The sequence below is a fragment of the Mobula birostris genome, chromosome 13, assembly GCF_030028105.1.
Source record: "Mobula birostris isolate sMobBir1 chromosome 13, sMobBir1.hap1, whole genome shotgun sequence".
Taxonomy (NCBI): Eukaryota; Metazoa; Chordata; class Chondrichthyes; order Myliobatiformes; family Myliobatidae; genus Mobula; species Mobula birostris.
In genome coordinates this window covers 73,049,022-73,063,450 of record NC_092382.1, presented here as the reverse complement: position 1 = coordinate 73,063,450, position 14,429 = coordinate 73,049,022, and the positions used below count along the sequence as shown (strand labels likewise).

Below are 14,429 nucleotides of genomic sequence, written 5' to 3'. Positions count from 1 at the left end.
AGAGCGAGAAACATGTGCAACACTTCTTGCAGCTCCGGGGGGCTGTTGCCCTGGAAACGGAGGAAGTAGCTCACCGCAAATAATTGCGAAAGGAAATAACAAACTCAATATAATATGCTACGTGTTTCATAATGACAAAAAAAAAGCACTGCAGCCATTTTGTAACGGTGAAATTAAAATGTAATGGTTTAATGGCTGCTGCATTTATCCTGCCTTGTGCTGTATTCAAGTAAACATCAATTAATCGAACAAAAAAAAAAAAACACAGCTCCTGGAAGGCTCAGTGATGTAAAAGTGCAGTACAATACTTCAGAATGAGGCAAAGGTTAGAAGAAAGATGGTAGATATACATCATTGACGTGGTGAGATACAGGCTGGAAGGAGGTTTAACAAGATGGCACGGAATGATCAGATAGAACCAGTTGGGAGAAGGGATCGAGAACAATCACTGATGGCTCTTCAGCATTACACAGATACTGAATTAATAGTACATACTACTATATGCAGTATATATGTGAACCTGAAATGTCAAAGCTACAACAAACAATAAGAACGTTTGAATGTAACCTTAGCCCCTGAACGTACCATAGAAAGCATCCCATCCGGATACTTTACAACTTCCTACGGCTATTATTCTTCGTTTGACTGCAGGAAATAGCATAGATCTATGGACACAGCTGAGCACATTATAGAAACTCCACTGTCTATATGCTTCCCGCTGCCTCAGTGAATCAGGAAATATAATCGAAGATTCCCAGAACCCTGGACATTCTCAATTCTCAACCACCCAACGGGTTGAAGATAAAAAAAAACAACAACAGTAAACATACCACTAGGCTCAAAGACGGCTCCCATTCTACTGTTATAAGCAAACTGAAAATTCCTCATCATGATACAATGGACTCCTGACCTCACAATGTAATTGGATGTGACTTTGCATCATGTCTACCTGCATTGAAATTTCTCTGTAACCATAAGCCTTTGTTACACTCTGTTAATGTTTTATCTAATATACTGTTTTACCTAATATACTTTTTGCCCACACAAAAAAGAGGGGGCGTCACAAATCTGGATCTCACTGCTTTGTCTGAACTGACGAACGATGAAACTGCTCATACACGTGGAACAGCGTCCCGCAGATGCGATTGATTCGTTTAACTACAGGCTGCAAGAACACAACAGGCCAAATAGCCGCTTCCCGTGTCCTGGTATTACCTAAAACAGTTATCGGACCCAGGCATCTAACCAGGTGAAGTTTGGATCCGATACCGCGCGAGGTGATGGAGGCAATTTTTCCCAGGTACAACTCAACGGATGAGTGCAGTCCAGGCATCACCACCTCACCTATTCCTAGGACTAAAGCAACAGGGGCTGAGCGGCGGCTCATCGCAGGAGGTTCGGTGTGAAGGCCCCACAACCCGGATCGACCCCGGCAGCTTCGCTCCATCAGCCCGGACCGACCCGCCAGTTCGGGTGAGTTAACGGGATTCAAACATGCCCGCTCGGAACGGCCTCAAATACTCACCGATGGGAACTTGATGTATTTGCCTCGCAGACAGTAATCCTTCCCCCGTCTCCCCGCGACGATCCGCTTCAACACAGAACGGAAAGAAAACCAATGAACATCGGAGGCTGAGCATGCACAATTTGAGTTTCAAATCTTCAGAGCCGGGGCGGGGGTTTTGGAGGCAGAGCAAAGAGGTTAGAAAGGAACGATAGACCATAGAGCATAAAGTTGTTCAAAATTTAAAAATAATAGTAATAATAATAATATAAGTAATAATAAACCGATTCTCCATTTTAATTTTATGAAAATATTAGACAACCTTGTTTGCTGCTTTGAATCTTCTGGAAGGGGGTTTAACTGAAGTGTATACATTTTCGAGACACACTGATAAATGGAAAAGGCTTAATTCTCTCATAAATACTGTCGTACATGGGGAAACATTAGATGCACCGCAGCTCGTAGCAGTGAAATGAGTCAAGAAAAATAAATGCCCACCCACAATGAGAGGACGTGACAGATCTGGATCTCACTCCCTTGTCTGAACGGAAGAAAGATTAAACTGCACAACCACGAGAAACAAACCCACAGATGCTGCAGATCTGCGGTAAAATAGGAAAATAGAGCGGGATCAAGTGACGGGCTGAAGGCCTCCCTCCTAAACTGGTGACTCTACTCTTCGCCCCTCACACGCTGCATGACCCACCTGCCGCATTTTCCACATTATTTCATATTTACACCAGCTACATTTTTAATTATTCCTCCGTATATTTTCCCTTTCTCCTCCGTTGGGTCAACGATTTACGGGTTCGGTCCCCATACCAGTCCGCCATATAGTTTACACTCAGAACGGAAATGTGCAGGCTCCATTCAGATCGGTTCTATGTTTACAAACACTAACTTCTATTCGCATTTCCCCACCCTCACTGGAGAGTGAAAAAATAACATCACCAAGTGAGAAACAGCAGGAGGTGGCCATTCAGCCCATCGAACGATCAACAAGATGACGTCTGCGCTCGCATCTCAGCCACATGTTTCTCCCTGATCATTATTTCCTCGATCCCTTCGGTCTCCACACATCTGCCGAACTCTGTTTTATGCGTGGACAATCATGACTCTTTACTCCCTTCTGTGGTGGGGATTTGCAAACTTTCACCACCCTCGGAGACATTTCCACTCCTATCAGTCCCCAGGAATCCACACCATTTTTCATTGGTTCAACCGCTAATGACGTTGTGTATTTCAATGTATTCACTTCTTCGTCCTCGTTTCTCTAAATTAAAAGCTTATCGCGCTTGATATTTCTTCACATGATGATCCGACCAGGGAGTGGGAGGGCAGAGGCCTTCTGGAAGGGGATAAGGGAAGCCAGGTGGGTGGGACAGTGCTGGAGAAGAAATATTCTTATAGGAGAGGAGAATGGACAATTGGAGAAAGTGACAGAGCAGGGGCCCAGGGGGTAGTAATAAGAGGTGAGAAGAAGTAAAAGGTCAGAGTGTGGAATAGGGAAAGGGGGAGAGCTGCAAATTTTGATCACCGGAAGGAGAAATCGGCATTTCTCCTGTTGGGGTCATCTACTGCACCCGGTGTTTCCGGTGTGGCCTCCTTTGTATCAGTGAAACCCGACGTAGACTGGAGACAACTTCGCCAGAAAAAGAGGGATCATGCCCATTTTAATTCCACTCCCCATGCCTATTCCGATATATCAGTCCATGCCCTTCTCTACTGCCGCGACATGGGTAGACTCAGGTTGGAGGAACAACACCTTATATTCCGTTTGAGCAGCCTTCAAGCTGTCGCCATGAACATGAGTTTCTCGAATTTCCGGTAATTTCCCACCCCCTCTCTCACCTTTCCCAGTTATCTGCTTACCTGCCCATAACTTCCCCCTGGTGCTCCTGCCCATTAGTTTTTATCCATGGTTTCTACCGTCTCATATCAGGTTCCCCATTCCCCAGACCTTTATCTCGTTCACCAATCAACTTTCCAGATCTTTACTCCAGAAATCGCCTGCGTCCTTGGGCTGCTTCCTCCACACCCCCACCATTTGGTATTCTGACTTCTCTCCTTCCATTGTAGTCCTGAAGAATGGCCTGGGCCTGAAACGTCAACGGTTTACTCTTGCCCAGAGATGCCGCCTGACCTGCTCAGTTTCTCCAACACGCTGTGTGTGTTGCTTTAAAAAAAATACTAATCAAACATGCAACTGAACTAATCTTTTTTGCCTACACAGTGTTTATGTTCTTCCATTTACTTCCCATCAACCTGCCAATGTAAATGGCTCTTAAAGGCCCCTGATGTATCTGCATCCGCCATCACCCAGTCAGCACTTTCCAGCTATCCACCATTCTCTGTGTGGAAGAGCTTGCCCCTCACATCGCTTTTAAAATTACCCTTTCCACCTCAAATGCATGGTCTTTTGTATAAGACATTTCAAACCTGGGAAAAAGACATCGTCTGTCTACTCTATCTACGAGTATCGTAATCCTATAATCCTTCTGCAAGTATCGCAGCAGCCGGCGGGACTCCAGAGAAAACAACCCAGGTTTGTCAAAATCTCGCTATAGCTCATGCCCTCTAATCCAGATAATGTCCTGGCAAAACTCTTCTGTACCCTTTTCTAAGCCCGGACATCCTTCCTAGAATGAGGCGACCAGAAATGCATGAAATACTCCAGTTGAGGCCTAATAGCTGTTTTATAAAGCTGCAACATAACTTCCTGACTTTGGAACTCAATGCTTTGACTAATAAAGGTAAGCATACAATTTGCCTTCTTAGCCACTCTATCAATCTGTGTGGCCACTGTCAGGGAGCGATGAACTTGGATTCCAAGATGCTCCTGCTCATCGACATTATCCAGGCTCTGCATGGAACAGTGTCCCGTCTCTTTAATTTCGACCTGCTGAGCTGCCAAGACGATCATCACTAATCAAATCTCTCTGAGCTTTCTCAAGTGCTGTTGAGTTTATTGCCAAGTACACAAGTTCGGGAAGATACAAGTACAGAGAAACACTCACTTGCAGCAGCGTCACAGGGCAGTATATTCAGATAACACACGGAACATCAATTATACAATTTTCTGTCATTAATAATATAGAAATATAGGTTTTATGTCATTGAGAATAAATAAATATAATTTTTATGTCATTAGCAGTGTATAAATACACATTTTATGTCATGATTAATATATAAATATACATTTTGTGTCAACAACGGACTTGGAAATGTTGAAATTTGTCCCTCAGCCAAATTGCTGACACAGTTTGGGAACACCTGGTCTCCAAGCATCGGTCCTTACAACACCGACTGGGACATCCTGTAGGCTCAAGAAGGGTCTGGTTAATCCTTTCATTTAAACACACAGACAGAAGGAACAGGAGCAGGCCACTCGGCCACTCCAGTCCGTCCTGTCATTCAATAAAACCCCAGGCAGATCCATCCGTGTCCTCCAACACCACTCCTATTCCCACTTTGCCCAGATCTTTGGCCCCACTTGCAAGTCAACAGTGTGCCGGTGTTTGCCCCCCAATGCGGTGAATCCCTCTGCTCGCCACCACCGCTCAGACATTTCCACAGATGAACCCTTCCTGACAAACATCCTGTCCACCCGCTGTCACACCATATTCATCCCCCCCCACCACCCCGCTTCTCGTGTCGGGATCTCTCCCTCCCAGGGAACCGTCATCAAGCCGATGCCCCGAGCGTCTCCTCCTACCTCTCAGCGAAACTTCAGACTTTGGCAGCAGGAGATGATATATAATTGCCCCTATCTACCCTCGGAGGGAAATCGAAATAAAATTTAAAAAGCGACATTTACTTTAAGGTTTGCTCCGCTTTGATGGCGAGTTCTAAGCGGGAGCTGGTGGTGGATCAGCAGTGGTAATGTCCTCTCGACTGATCCGCCTCCGCTATTCGGCCTAATTAGTGAGTGACATCGGTTACTTCTCGTATTTTGATAAACAACTGGTTTACTAAAGTGATCCAGAAACGTCCACGGACCAGATACACGTCGTATTAGTCAACAGAAGACCTCTCGTCCATGCAATCTTCGTCCACTGGAAAACTAAAACGCTCTGACAATGTAGACCATAGATGCCCCTTCCTCTAAAAGACAGTGAATCATTCAGAAAGCTGATCGCTGAGAGGAATTATGTTTGTTTGCCATCAAAGTTCGCACACAGTTGGCTGGTTGGAGCTGATGTGGATGGCGAGCGTCTCCCAGTGAAAGGCCGAACAGCTGAACACCCCGCGTTGTCCGCCTCCAGCCACCGGTGGCGCTGTAGTAACCTCCGGCGACACGCATGGGGACTGAGGGATCCTCCGGCCGCTTGTGGCGCTGTGGTAACCTCCGGCGAAAAGTAGGAGCGCTGCGGGAAACTTCGGCCACTGCTGGCGCAGTGCCGATCCCCGGATTTGCCGCTGGTTCTCCTTTTCGGGCGGCGGTGAGGAACAGAATGACTCCGGGTTTGTGTAAGTCGGGGACCGGCTGCAGTGGGAAAGGGCCGGGACCGAGCACTGCCGGATGGTCGGAGTCTCAGGGCTCTCCGATCCCGCTGCTCTGGTTTGAGCTTTCCGCCCGTGCCTTCTCTGTGGCATCGTTAAATTGAGGTTCCCAAAACTGGGAGGGGGTCTGGGGTGAAGGGAATCTCTCTGTCTGTGCTGGGAGAGGTTATGGTGGACATGTAAGTGATGCGAAAGATGTGTTGGCGTGGGGGGATGTTGTTGGGAGAAAGTGGGATGATTGAACATTCCGCCACCCGGGGATTATGGATACGGGACACGGGGTAAACAAGGGAGGATCTGGTCCATTGTGTCAGACAGCTCGGGTGTCCTTTCAGGAAGAAACAATTCTCTCTTCAAATCAATTATTGTCTAATTTTGCTGTTAACACTGTGTTTCTTAGAAAGCCCCAGAGTCTGGGATATCTGTCACCGTCATGGGCTGCAAGTGCAGATTGGGAAGTGGTGTGGGGTGTCAGTGACCTCTGCATCAGAGAAGGACACGAGTTTGCATAGTCTCTTTAGAAATATAATTGTCCTTACAATGGATGCGGATCTGGTTGTATATTCAAAGAAGGGGCTGAGCAGACAGAGTTTTTACTGGTCAGCAGTGGGGGGGTACAGGGACTGTCTAATGGATCGTTTGGTTGTTCTGTTATGATCTCACAGATGGTGACTGAGGAAAGAGGCTTGCTGAGGAGGAGAGTGAGCCGGGAGTATACCCGGGGATTAGCAACTCAGACAAAGTATCGGGAAAGTGGCAGTGATGTGGTTTCCTGTGTCAGGAGTATAGGCGATCTTTGCAGGTGAGGGGTTTGTGTGCAGATGCAGCTTCCCTGGAGGTGGAGGAAAGAGGACACACCAACAGGTGGAACCAGCTGTGGGAAGACATAGTTTGTCAGGTCTGAAGATGAGCTGAATGTACCATAATCTTCAGACTGAATCAGAAAACTATTCTGAGGGTATTTGAAATGTCAGAATCAGGGGAGATGTGATCACATGTGCAGAGGGCAGGGGTTGTGTCTCCATCAGACCCTCAGTGAGATGGTTCAAGTTGCAATGTGCAGAGATGAAAGCACAGTGTTTGGGGATGGATTTAATCACTGATTCTGACACAGTGAGGGTTAGTTTTGGCGTAAGGAAGTAATATTAATTAAATAATACAAAAGGACCTTCATCAATTGCCATTTGTTTAGCAGAACTGACCAAGTTATAAAATTAATAATTAATTCATAATATTCTGATTTGTAATTTCCACAATCAGTACCTTTCTGCTAATCACCGAACCCAGAAATTTACAGAGTGGGTGAAGAGGCTGTCCAGTGACAGTTCCTGTGTTCAATGTCACTGGGACTTCCCATCACTGAGCAGATATTGTCTTCTCCATTCTCTCTCACTCAGTCTGTCACTCACCAAGTTCATTGTTTAAAGAAAATCACATAACTCACAGAGAAGCGAAGCCCGACAGAGGATTCACCGCTCTTCTTCAGCCTGGTGATGGGGAAAGGCTCCCAGTCTCAGGGAATGATGTGGGAATCTCTTGCGGAAATGAGGAATGGGTTGGCAAAGTTGGACAAAATGCTGAAAGAAGTTTTGGAGCTCGTTATGGTAAAATAACACACTAAATTGAAAATCACATTGAAACATTGTCGACTTAACAATGTTATAGAGCATAGACATAGAGCATAGAACAGTACAGCACAGGAACAGACTCTCCGGCCCAAAATGTTCTGCTGAACCAAATAGATTAGTATCCAAATGGCTACTAAACTGATCCCTGTGCCTACATAATATCCATATCCCTCGAGTCTCTTCACATTCAATTGTCTATCTAAGCTTTTCTTAAAAATCTCTGATGTATCTGTCTCCACCACCACCGCAGCCACCCAACACACTGTGTGAACGAACTTGCCTCGCAAATCTCCTTTGAGCTGATCCCCTCTCACAGTAAATGTATGGCCTCTGGTATTAGATACAGTATTTCAACACTAGGAAAAAATTACGGTGTGCCCAATCTATCTGTGCCTCTCATAATCTCATAAACCTCTATCAGATCTACCCTCTGCCTCCGCCGCTGCAAAGTAAATAACAAGCTTGGCCAACCTCTCATTATAGCACGTGCCCTCTAATCCAGGCGATGTCCTTGTGATCCTCTTCTGCACCCTCTCCAAATCCTTACCGTCCATCTATAATTGGTTAACACAACCGTATATCATTCTCCAGATGTGGCCTCACTGGTGTTTTATGAAGCTGCAACATAACCTCCTGACTTTTGGATTCAGTGCTTCAACTAATAAGACCAAATGTGCCATTTGCCATCTGAACCACCTAATAATCCCGCAGAACCACCTTCAGGGAGCTATGAACTTCGACCCTAAGATCTTTATGCTCATTAACACTGTTCAGTGTTTTGCATTTAGCAGTGTACTGTCTCTCTACATTTGACCCACCAAGTTGCCACACCTCACATTTGGCAGCGTTAAACTCCATCTGCCATTTCTCTGCCCTCATCTGCAAATGATTGACAGGATATCACACTGTATTCGTTGCCAGTCGTCGGTTTTGTACTCTCCACCAATATTAATCCAACCAGGTTCATCTTCACTGCGTCATTTATATATAAGACAAACTGCGGAGACTCCAGTAGAGATCCCTGTGGAATACCACTAATCTCAGACCTCCACTTAGAAGATGACAGCACAGTGCAGACCCTTATAGACTGTAAGACGATACCATGAGAAGAATGAGTCCATTCGGCCTACAGAATCGTTCCTTCGCCCTCCAACTTTCTTCTTCCTCTTCCTCCTTTCAAATTGTACCCATCTGCAACCCATCTTCACTGATTCTTCCTTTCCCAGTGAAGAACAGCTTAGAGATTTCCTTTGGCGTTTCATTGGCTCTGTTTCAAACGGGATGGCGTTGATGTCTTCGTACCCAACCCTCCTGTGCAACTCTCCTGTGAAGGGGTGTTGAGGAGATTTACAAGAATGTTGCCTGGATTGGGGAGCATGCCTTACGAAAACAGGTTGAGTCAACACGGCCTTTTCTCCTTGGAGCGACGGAGGATGGGAGTTGACCTGATAGAGGCGTATAAGACGATGATAGGCATTGTGTGGATAGAGAGGGGCTTTTTTCCCAGGGCTGAAATGTTTGCACAAGAGGACACAGGTTTAAGGGGGGAGTAGGTACAGAGAGATGTCAGGGGTAAGTTTTTTACTCAGAGAGTGGTGATCGCGTGGAATGGGCTGCCGGCAATGGTGGTGGAGGCGGATACGATAGGGTCTTTTCAGAGACTTTTGGATAGGCACATGCAGCTTAGAAAAATAGAGGGCTATGGGTAAGCCTAGTAATTTCTAGGTAAGGATATGTTCGACATAACTTTATGGGCCGAAGGGCCTGTATTGTGCTGTAGTTTTTCTATGTTTCTATGGCGGACTTCCCCTCAATCATGGCTGATCTAAATATGCGTCTCCATCTCATTTACATGTCTTACCCCTGTAACCATTAACCCAATCACTAATCCCGCACATGTCAACCACCGCTTTCAATGTACCCAAAGACTTGGGTCCCACAGCCGTCTCTGGCAATGGATTTCACAAATTCTAATAACACTCTTCCTCATTTCTTTCCTAAAGAACGTCCTTGAACTCTGAGCCTGCGCCCTCTGGTCCTCGAGGGCAACTATAGAAACGTGCTCCACGTCCATTCCATGTAGGCCTTTCAATAGCCGATATGTTTCATTGAGATTACTCTCCCCCCCTCAGTATACTGTATTAAACTCAAACGAGTACAGTCCTAGAGCCATAAAACGCTCCTCGTATGGTAACCTATTTACTCCCAGGATCACTCCTGGTACAGTTCCTTCAAACCTCACCCAATGCCAGCAGATCATTTCTCATATAAGAGCCCGAGAATAGCTCACAATGATTCGAGCATATAACTTATCTTATATAAAACTGCTATGCAGCAGAACGGTGGAGGGGCCGAATGGCCTTCTTCCGCGCTGCACCTTTGCCACGCTCCAGTTGATTAGAATCTGGCCTGTGTAGGGGAAGAGAAGCTGAAGGAACATTTTATGAAGATTTTGGTTGTCATTGCCGAGTGTGCTGTCATTCACTTTCAGAGCTCAGATTCTAACTTTCAAAGACTGTGGGGAAGCAGACGGAAGCGCCCCTGTACAAAGGCAGCCGGTGGAATGTGCTGATCAACGTTACACTCGCTGGGATGTTTGCAACCCTGTTATCAGAGCCAGTGACTATCTCTACACATGGGGATTTCAACCATGTTCAGAGCATCGCTGTGATGAGGTCTGAAGCCGAGTGGTCCCGGTTTTATCCACACATGGGAAGTTTGCCTTCCTCTGTTGCTGATAACACAGCTGAAGATGCCGCAAACCTGTCGCTGCCCATTCAAATCGGCGATTCTTTGTTTTTCATCAGTCAAATTATTTTGCTCATGTTCGTTCCACTTGGGCAATTTGTATATTATTGACAAGAAACTGTGACTGGGTTGGGATAGGTTGGATGGAAGAACTTATTGTCCACACCCGCTTTACGTTTCGTTACCATTAACTTTATTCTGCTAGTGTCCAGACTCAGTTTTTGATATCACGTGGTTTAAATGCGAATGAATGAAGGCTGGATGGTTGTGTGGTTAAATGGATCAGCAGATTTCCAAGTGATGCAAGCAGTAATGGTGCAGCGAACAACGAGGAAGGACATCCTGGCTTTCAGGGGGATCTGGGTCAATTGGAAAATGGGTTGAAAAGGAGAAGACGGAATTTAATGCAGACGAAAGCGACGCGTTTCACCTCGGTAGGAGCAAGTAGACTAGATCTTACACAGTCCGCAGTCGGGTGCTGAGAAGTTTGGTAGAACAAAGAGATCTGGGGATACAGGTGCATAATTCATCAAAGTTTGTCACAGGTAAATGGAGTCAAAAATACCAATTTTTGGAACATTTTCCTCCCTCATTCAAAATACTGAGTGCAAGAGATCGGATGTTATGTTTGAAAAAGGACAGAACAAATTAGAAGGATAATACAGGCTCCGGAGGCCCGAGTAACAAGGAAAGATTGAATAGGTTACGACTGTCGTGCTTCGAGTGTGCAAGATTGAGAGGAGATTTGGTGGAGCCATACTTGACTATGAGGCGTCTAGATAGGGTGAATTCAAGCTGGCGTTTTCCGCTGAGGTTTGGTGGGACTACAACCAGAGGTCATGGGTTAAGGGTGAAAGTTTCAGGGGAACATCGGGGAAAACCTCTTCACTCGGAGGGTCGTAAGAGTGCGGCCGAGCTGTCAGCAAAAGTATTGCATTTGCACTCGTTTTCAATGAGGTTGGATAAGTACATAGTTGACGAAGTTATGGAGGATTTTGGTCACGATGCAGGTCGGTGGGAGTAGGCAATTGAGTGCGAGAGGTCCTGTTCCGAGTCATGGCCATGTAACACTGAGAGCGCTATCTTCCCCAAATACAGACACTCGTAAACGCAGCCCATCTTCCGCCAACATTGCTCATTGGTTGGTCGTAACTTCAAATAAATCTTCGGTGTGATATTCTCATCTTTCGGAAAATAATTTGCCAGACATGAGTGGGAGGATTCCGGACAGTCGGCCCTATTAACACCTGAGGCTGTTTTACGTGGGGCGGAGCTGGAGGTAGCCCGGCAGCAAAGCACTCTGGGCCATCTGGCACAGTTACAGGCTACCGTTCTCCATTTGCACCGAAAGGCAGCTCGCCATCTCACACCGGAACAGAGGTTTAACAGGATGCTGCCTGGATAAGGAGTGTGGACAATCAAGGGATATTTTCTCTGCAGCAGCAGAGGCCGCGCGAGGCCTGATACAAGTCTATAGGAATATGAGAGGTCGGCACGGAGCGGAGAGCCGGGATTTCCCATAAGGAGGGAATGTCTAAATCCAGAGGGCAAGCGCTTATGGTGATATGGTGAACGCTACTCCAGATTACAACTTAAATAAATGGTGCAAAGAGGGACTATCGTTTCCAAACACTTATTTAAAAGTAATCATCTTATCTAAGACAATCATGTTAAACCTGACTCAGAATGCTTGAAGGAGTTATGCGTTTCAAGATTTTGTTCACACTGATAGTGGTAGGTGGCTGGAATGAATGCCGGGGTACTGGTGGAGGCAGATGCGAACGGGACTATGAGATACTCCATGAATGTGTGGACAATGGAGGGATGTGAACCCTGTGTATGCGGCAGGGATTGGACTAGTAAGGCATGTCGAGAAGTTCAGTTGATTCGGTACAACATGGTGAGTAGACTGGCCATCTCCCGTGCTGTACTCTTCCGCGTTGGTGAGACCACAGCTGGAGTAGTGTGTGTATCTGCGGTAGGCCGCCTCAGAAAGTACGTAATTATCCTAGAAGGGCGCGGTAAGGATTCACGACTTTTGCTGCCGAGACTGGACGACTCGAGTCAGAAGGAGACTGGATTTAGAGTGTGCTCTGATCCCAAAACTGAGGGTGACGCAACACTGATTCTCCCCTCCGTCACCACAGGCCCCACTGTCACGATGCCACTGCAGGGTAATATCAAGTGTGGAAAATAACACCATCTGCTGATAAGGTTAACTGTTTGACTAATTGACGAACACTGTCATTGAGTTCGTTTATTCACTTTAAGAGATGGAGCTTGACGTAATGACGTCTGTGGACCGCGACTGCTTTTGGTTTGTTCACGATGGACGTAAATGTCTGCAAGTTCTGTTAAGCCATAAAACAACTCGGACGTGTTTTATTCACACAATCCTTCCAGCTCACTGTGACTGTGCACTGATCCCAGAAATGGGACCCAATCACTACAGCCCCGTAGTGCACTGCGGACTGACCGCAAAACTGCATGTGAATTCCCTCCCCTTCTACAACGCCAGCCCAACACTGACTGTGGGTCGAACTAAAAGCAAGATGTGTCTCTCTAGTGGGGCTGTATTATAGACCCATTCGTCAGCGGGATTTTGTACTGTCGCCGGCCGGCTGATCTGAAACTCTGCCAATTTTAATCGTTAACGTTTGGTTTTCTCTCACTTCCCTAAGTTCTGAGCAATAAATGCCCATCCTGGCCAAACTCTTCCATAGCTCAGGCCCCCTAGTCCCGGCCGCAAACGCTTTCCACACACTCTCCAGTTTGTAACCACATCTCTCTCTCTCTCTCTCTCTCTCTCTCTCTCTCTCTCTCTCTCTCTCTTCTGTCTATCTATCTCTATCTCCACCTTTCTCTCTCTCTGTATCTCTCTCTCTCTCTCACTCACACACACACACAGACACACACACACACACACACACACACATACACACACACACACACACGCAAACACACATGCATACACTCCATCCTCTATCCTCCATCGTCTACCGTCTTGCTGTCCACGTCCCTGTTGTTTCTAAAGTCCCGGAGATGCCGGTCCATAGGACAATCGACCAGGGAATAACACCCGGGAGATCCGGCGGTGAATGGAGGCAGCTGGAGCCCAGAATGACGACACTATGGCCGCTTCCGGTTTGTGCTCAGGTCGCGGCTTTATTAATGAACTGAAACACCGAGGTCACCGGATATTTCATCACGCTGACCACCTGCTCCCTGAATTCCGACTGAGTCACTGAGTATATAAATGTCTTCGTGCAGTTATCCGACGTAGTGAAAGATCCATTCTGAATCATTGAAATCGTATACTCCTCCTGTGACCTGATAATATATGACATTCACAACCAGTGTTATCCACAGGAGGATGAAGCTGCCGGAGAGGGTGAAGAGTAAAACCACAGACCTCCCCCTGCTCTCCATCTCCGGGTCACTGCGGTTCTCCGACTTGTTCTGACCCCGCAGCCCCTTACGGTCCCGACTGGCCACTAAAATGTGCCTGACTGTCAGAGCGTTGAGCAGCAGGATCCCAGCGAAAGGGAGGAACGGAGTTAAAATGGTATCGAGCCAGTCATATCCTACCCACCCGGGGTCAGTGAAATAATTGTCTATAGGTTTACAGAGCCACGGTACATTGTCGATGATCACTAAGGGTTCTTGTGTGAAGTAGCGGGCAATGTTTTTCAGACACGAGAGTACACAGGTTGTTGTCAGAACCACAGCCGCAGTTTCCCCGGTGCAATATTTCGTTTTCAGCTTCTGGCAGCAAATGGAAGAAAAACGGATCGAAGGTGAAAGTGACGGTGAACCAGACAGAACAGTCTGTGGCTGTGTACCTCAGAACCTCGATAGCCTTACATGCGGGGGTAACACTCACAAAGCTCCAGAGAAAGTAATAGAATTTAATTGCAACAAAGATCAGCTCGGTGACAATGGTCAGTAGATCCGCCGCTGCCATGGCTACCAGGTAGCTAGTGGTGCAGGTAGAGAGGCCGCACTTCCCCCGGGACAGGATCACAATCGCCAGTAAATTCACTGGA

The 14,429-nt window shown here is 46.7% G+C and overlaps 1 protein-coding gene across 1 annotated transcript in view; it reads left to right on the top strand.

The window, feature by feature from the left end:
• Positions 1–6,202: 6,202 nt before the first annotated feature.
• LOC140207995 (NACHT, LRR and PYD domains-containing protein 3-like) overlaps positions 6,203–14,429 on the top strand; it is a 118,617-nt gene continuing 110,390 nt past the window's right edge. The window contains exons 1-2 of the mRNA XM_072276527.1: positions 6,203–6,212; positions 7,454–7,611. Coding sequence (XP_072132628.1) covers positions 6,203–6,212; positions 7,454–7,611 — 168 coding nt within the window. The remainder of the gene's footprint in view (positions 6,213–7,453; positions 7,612–14,429) is intronic.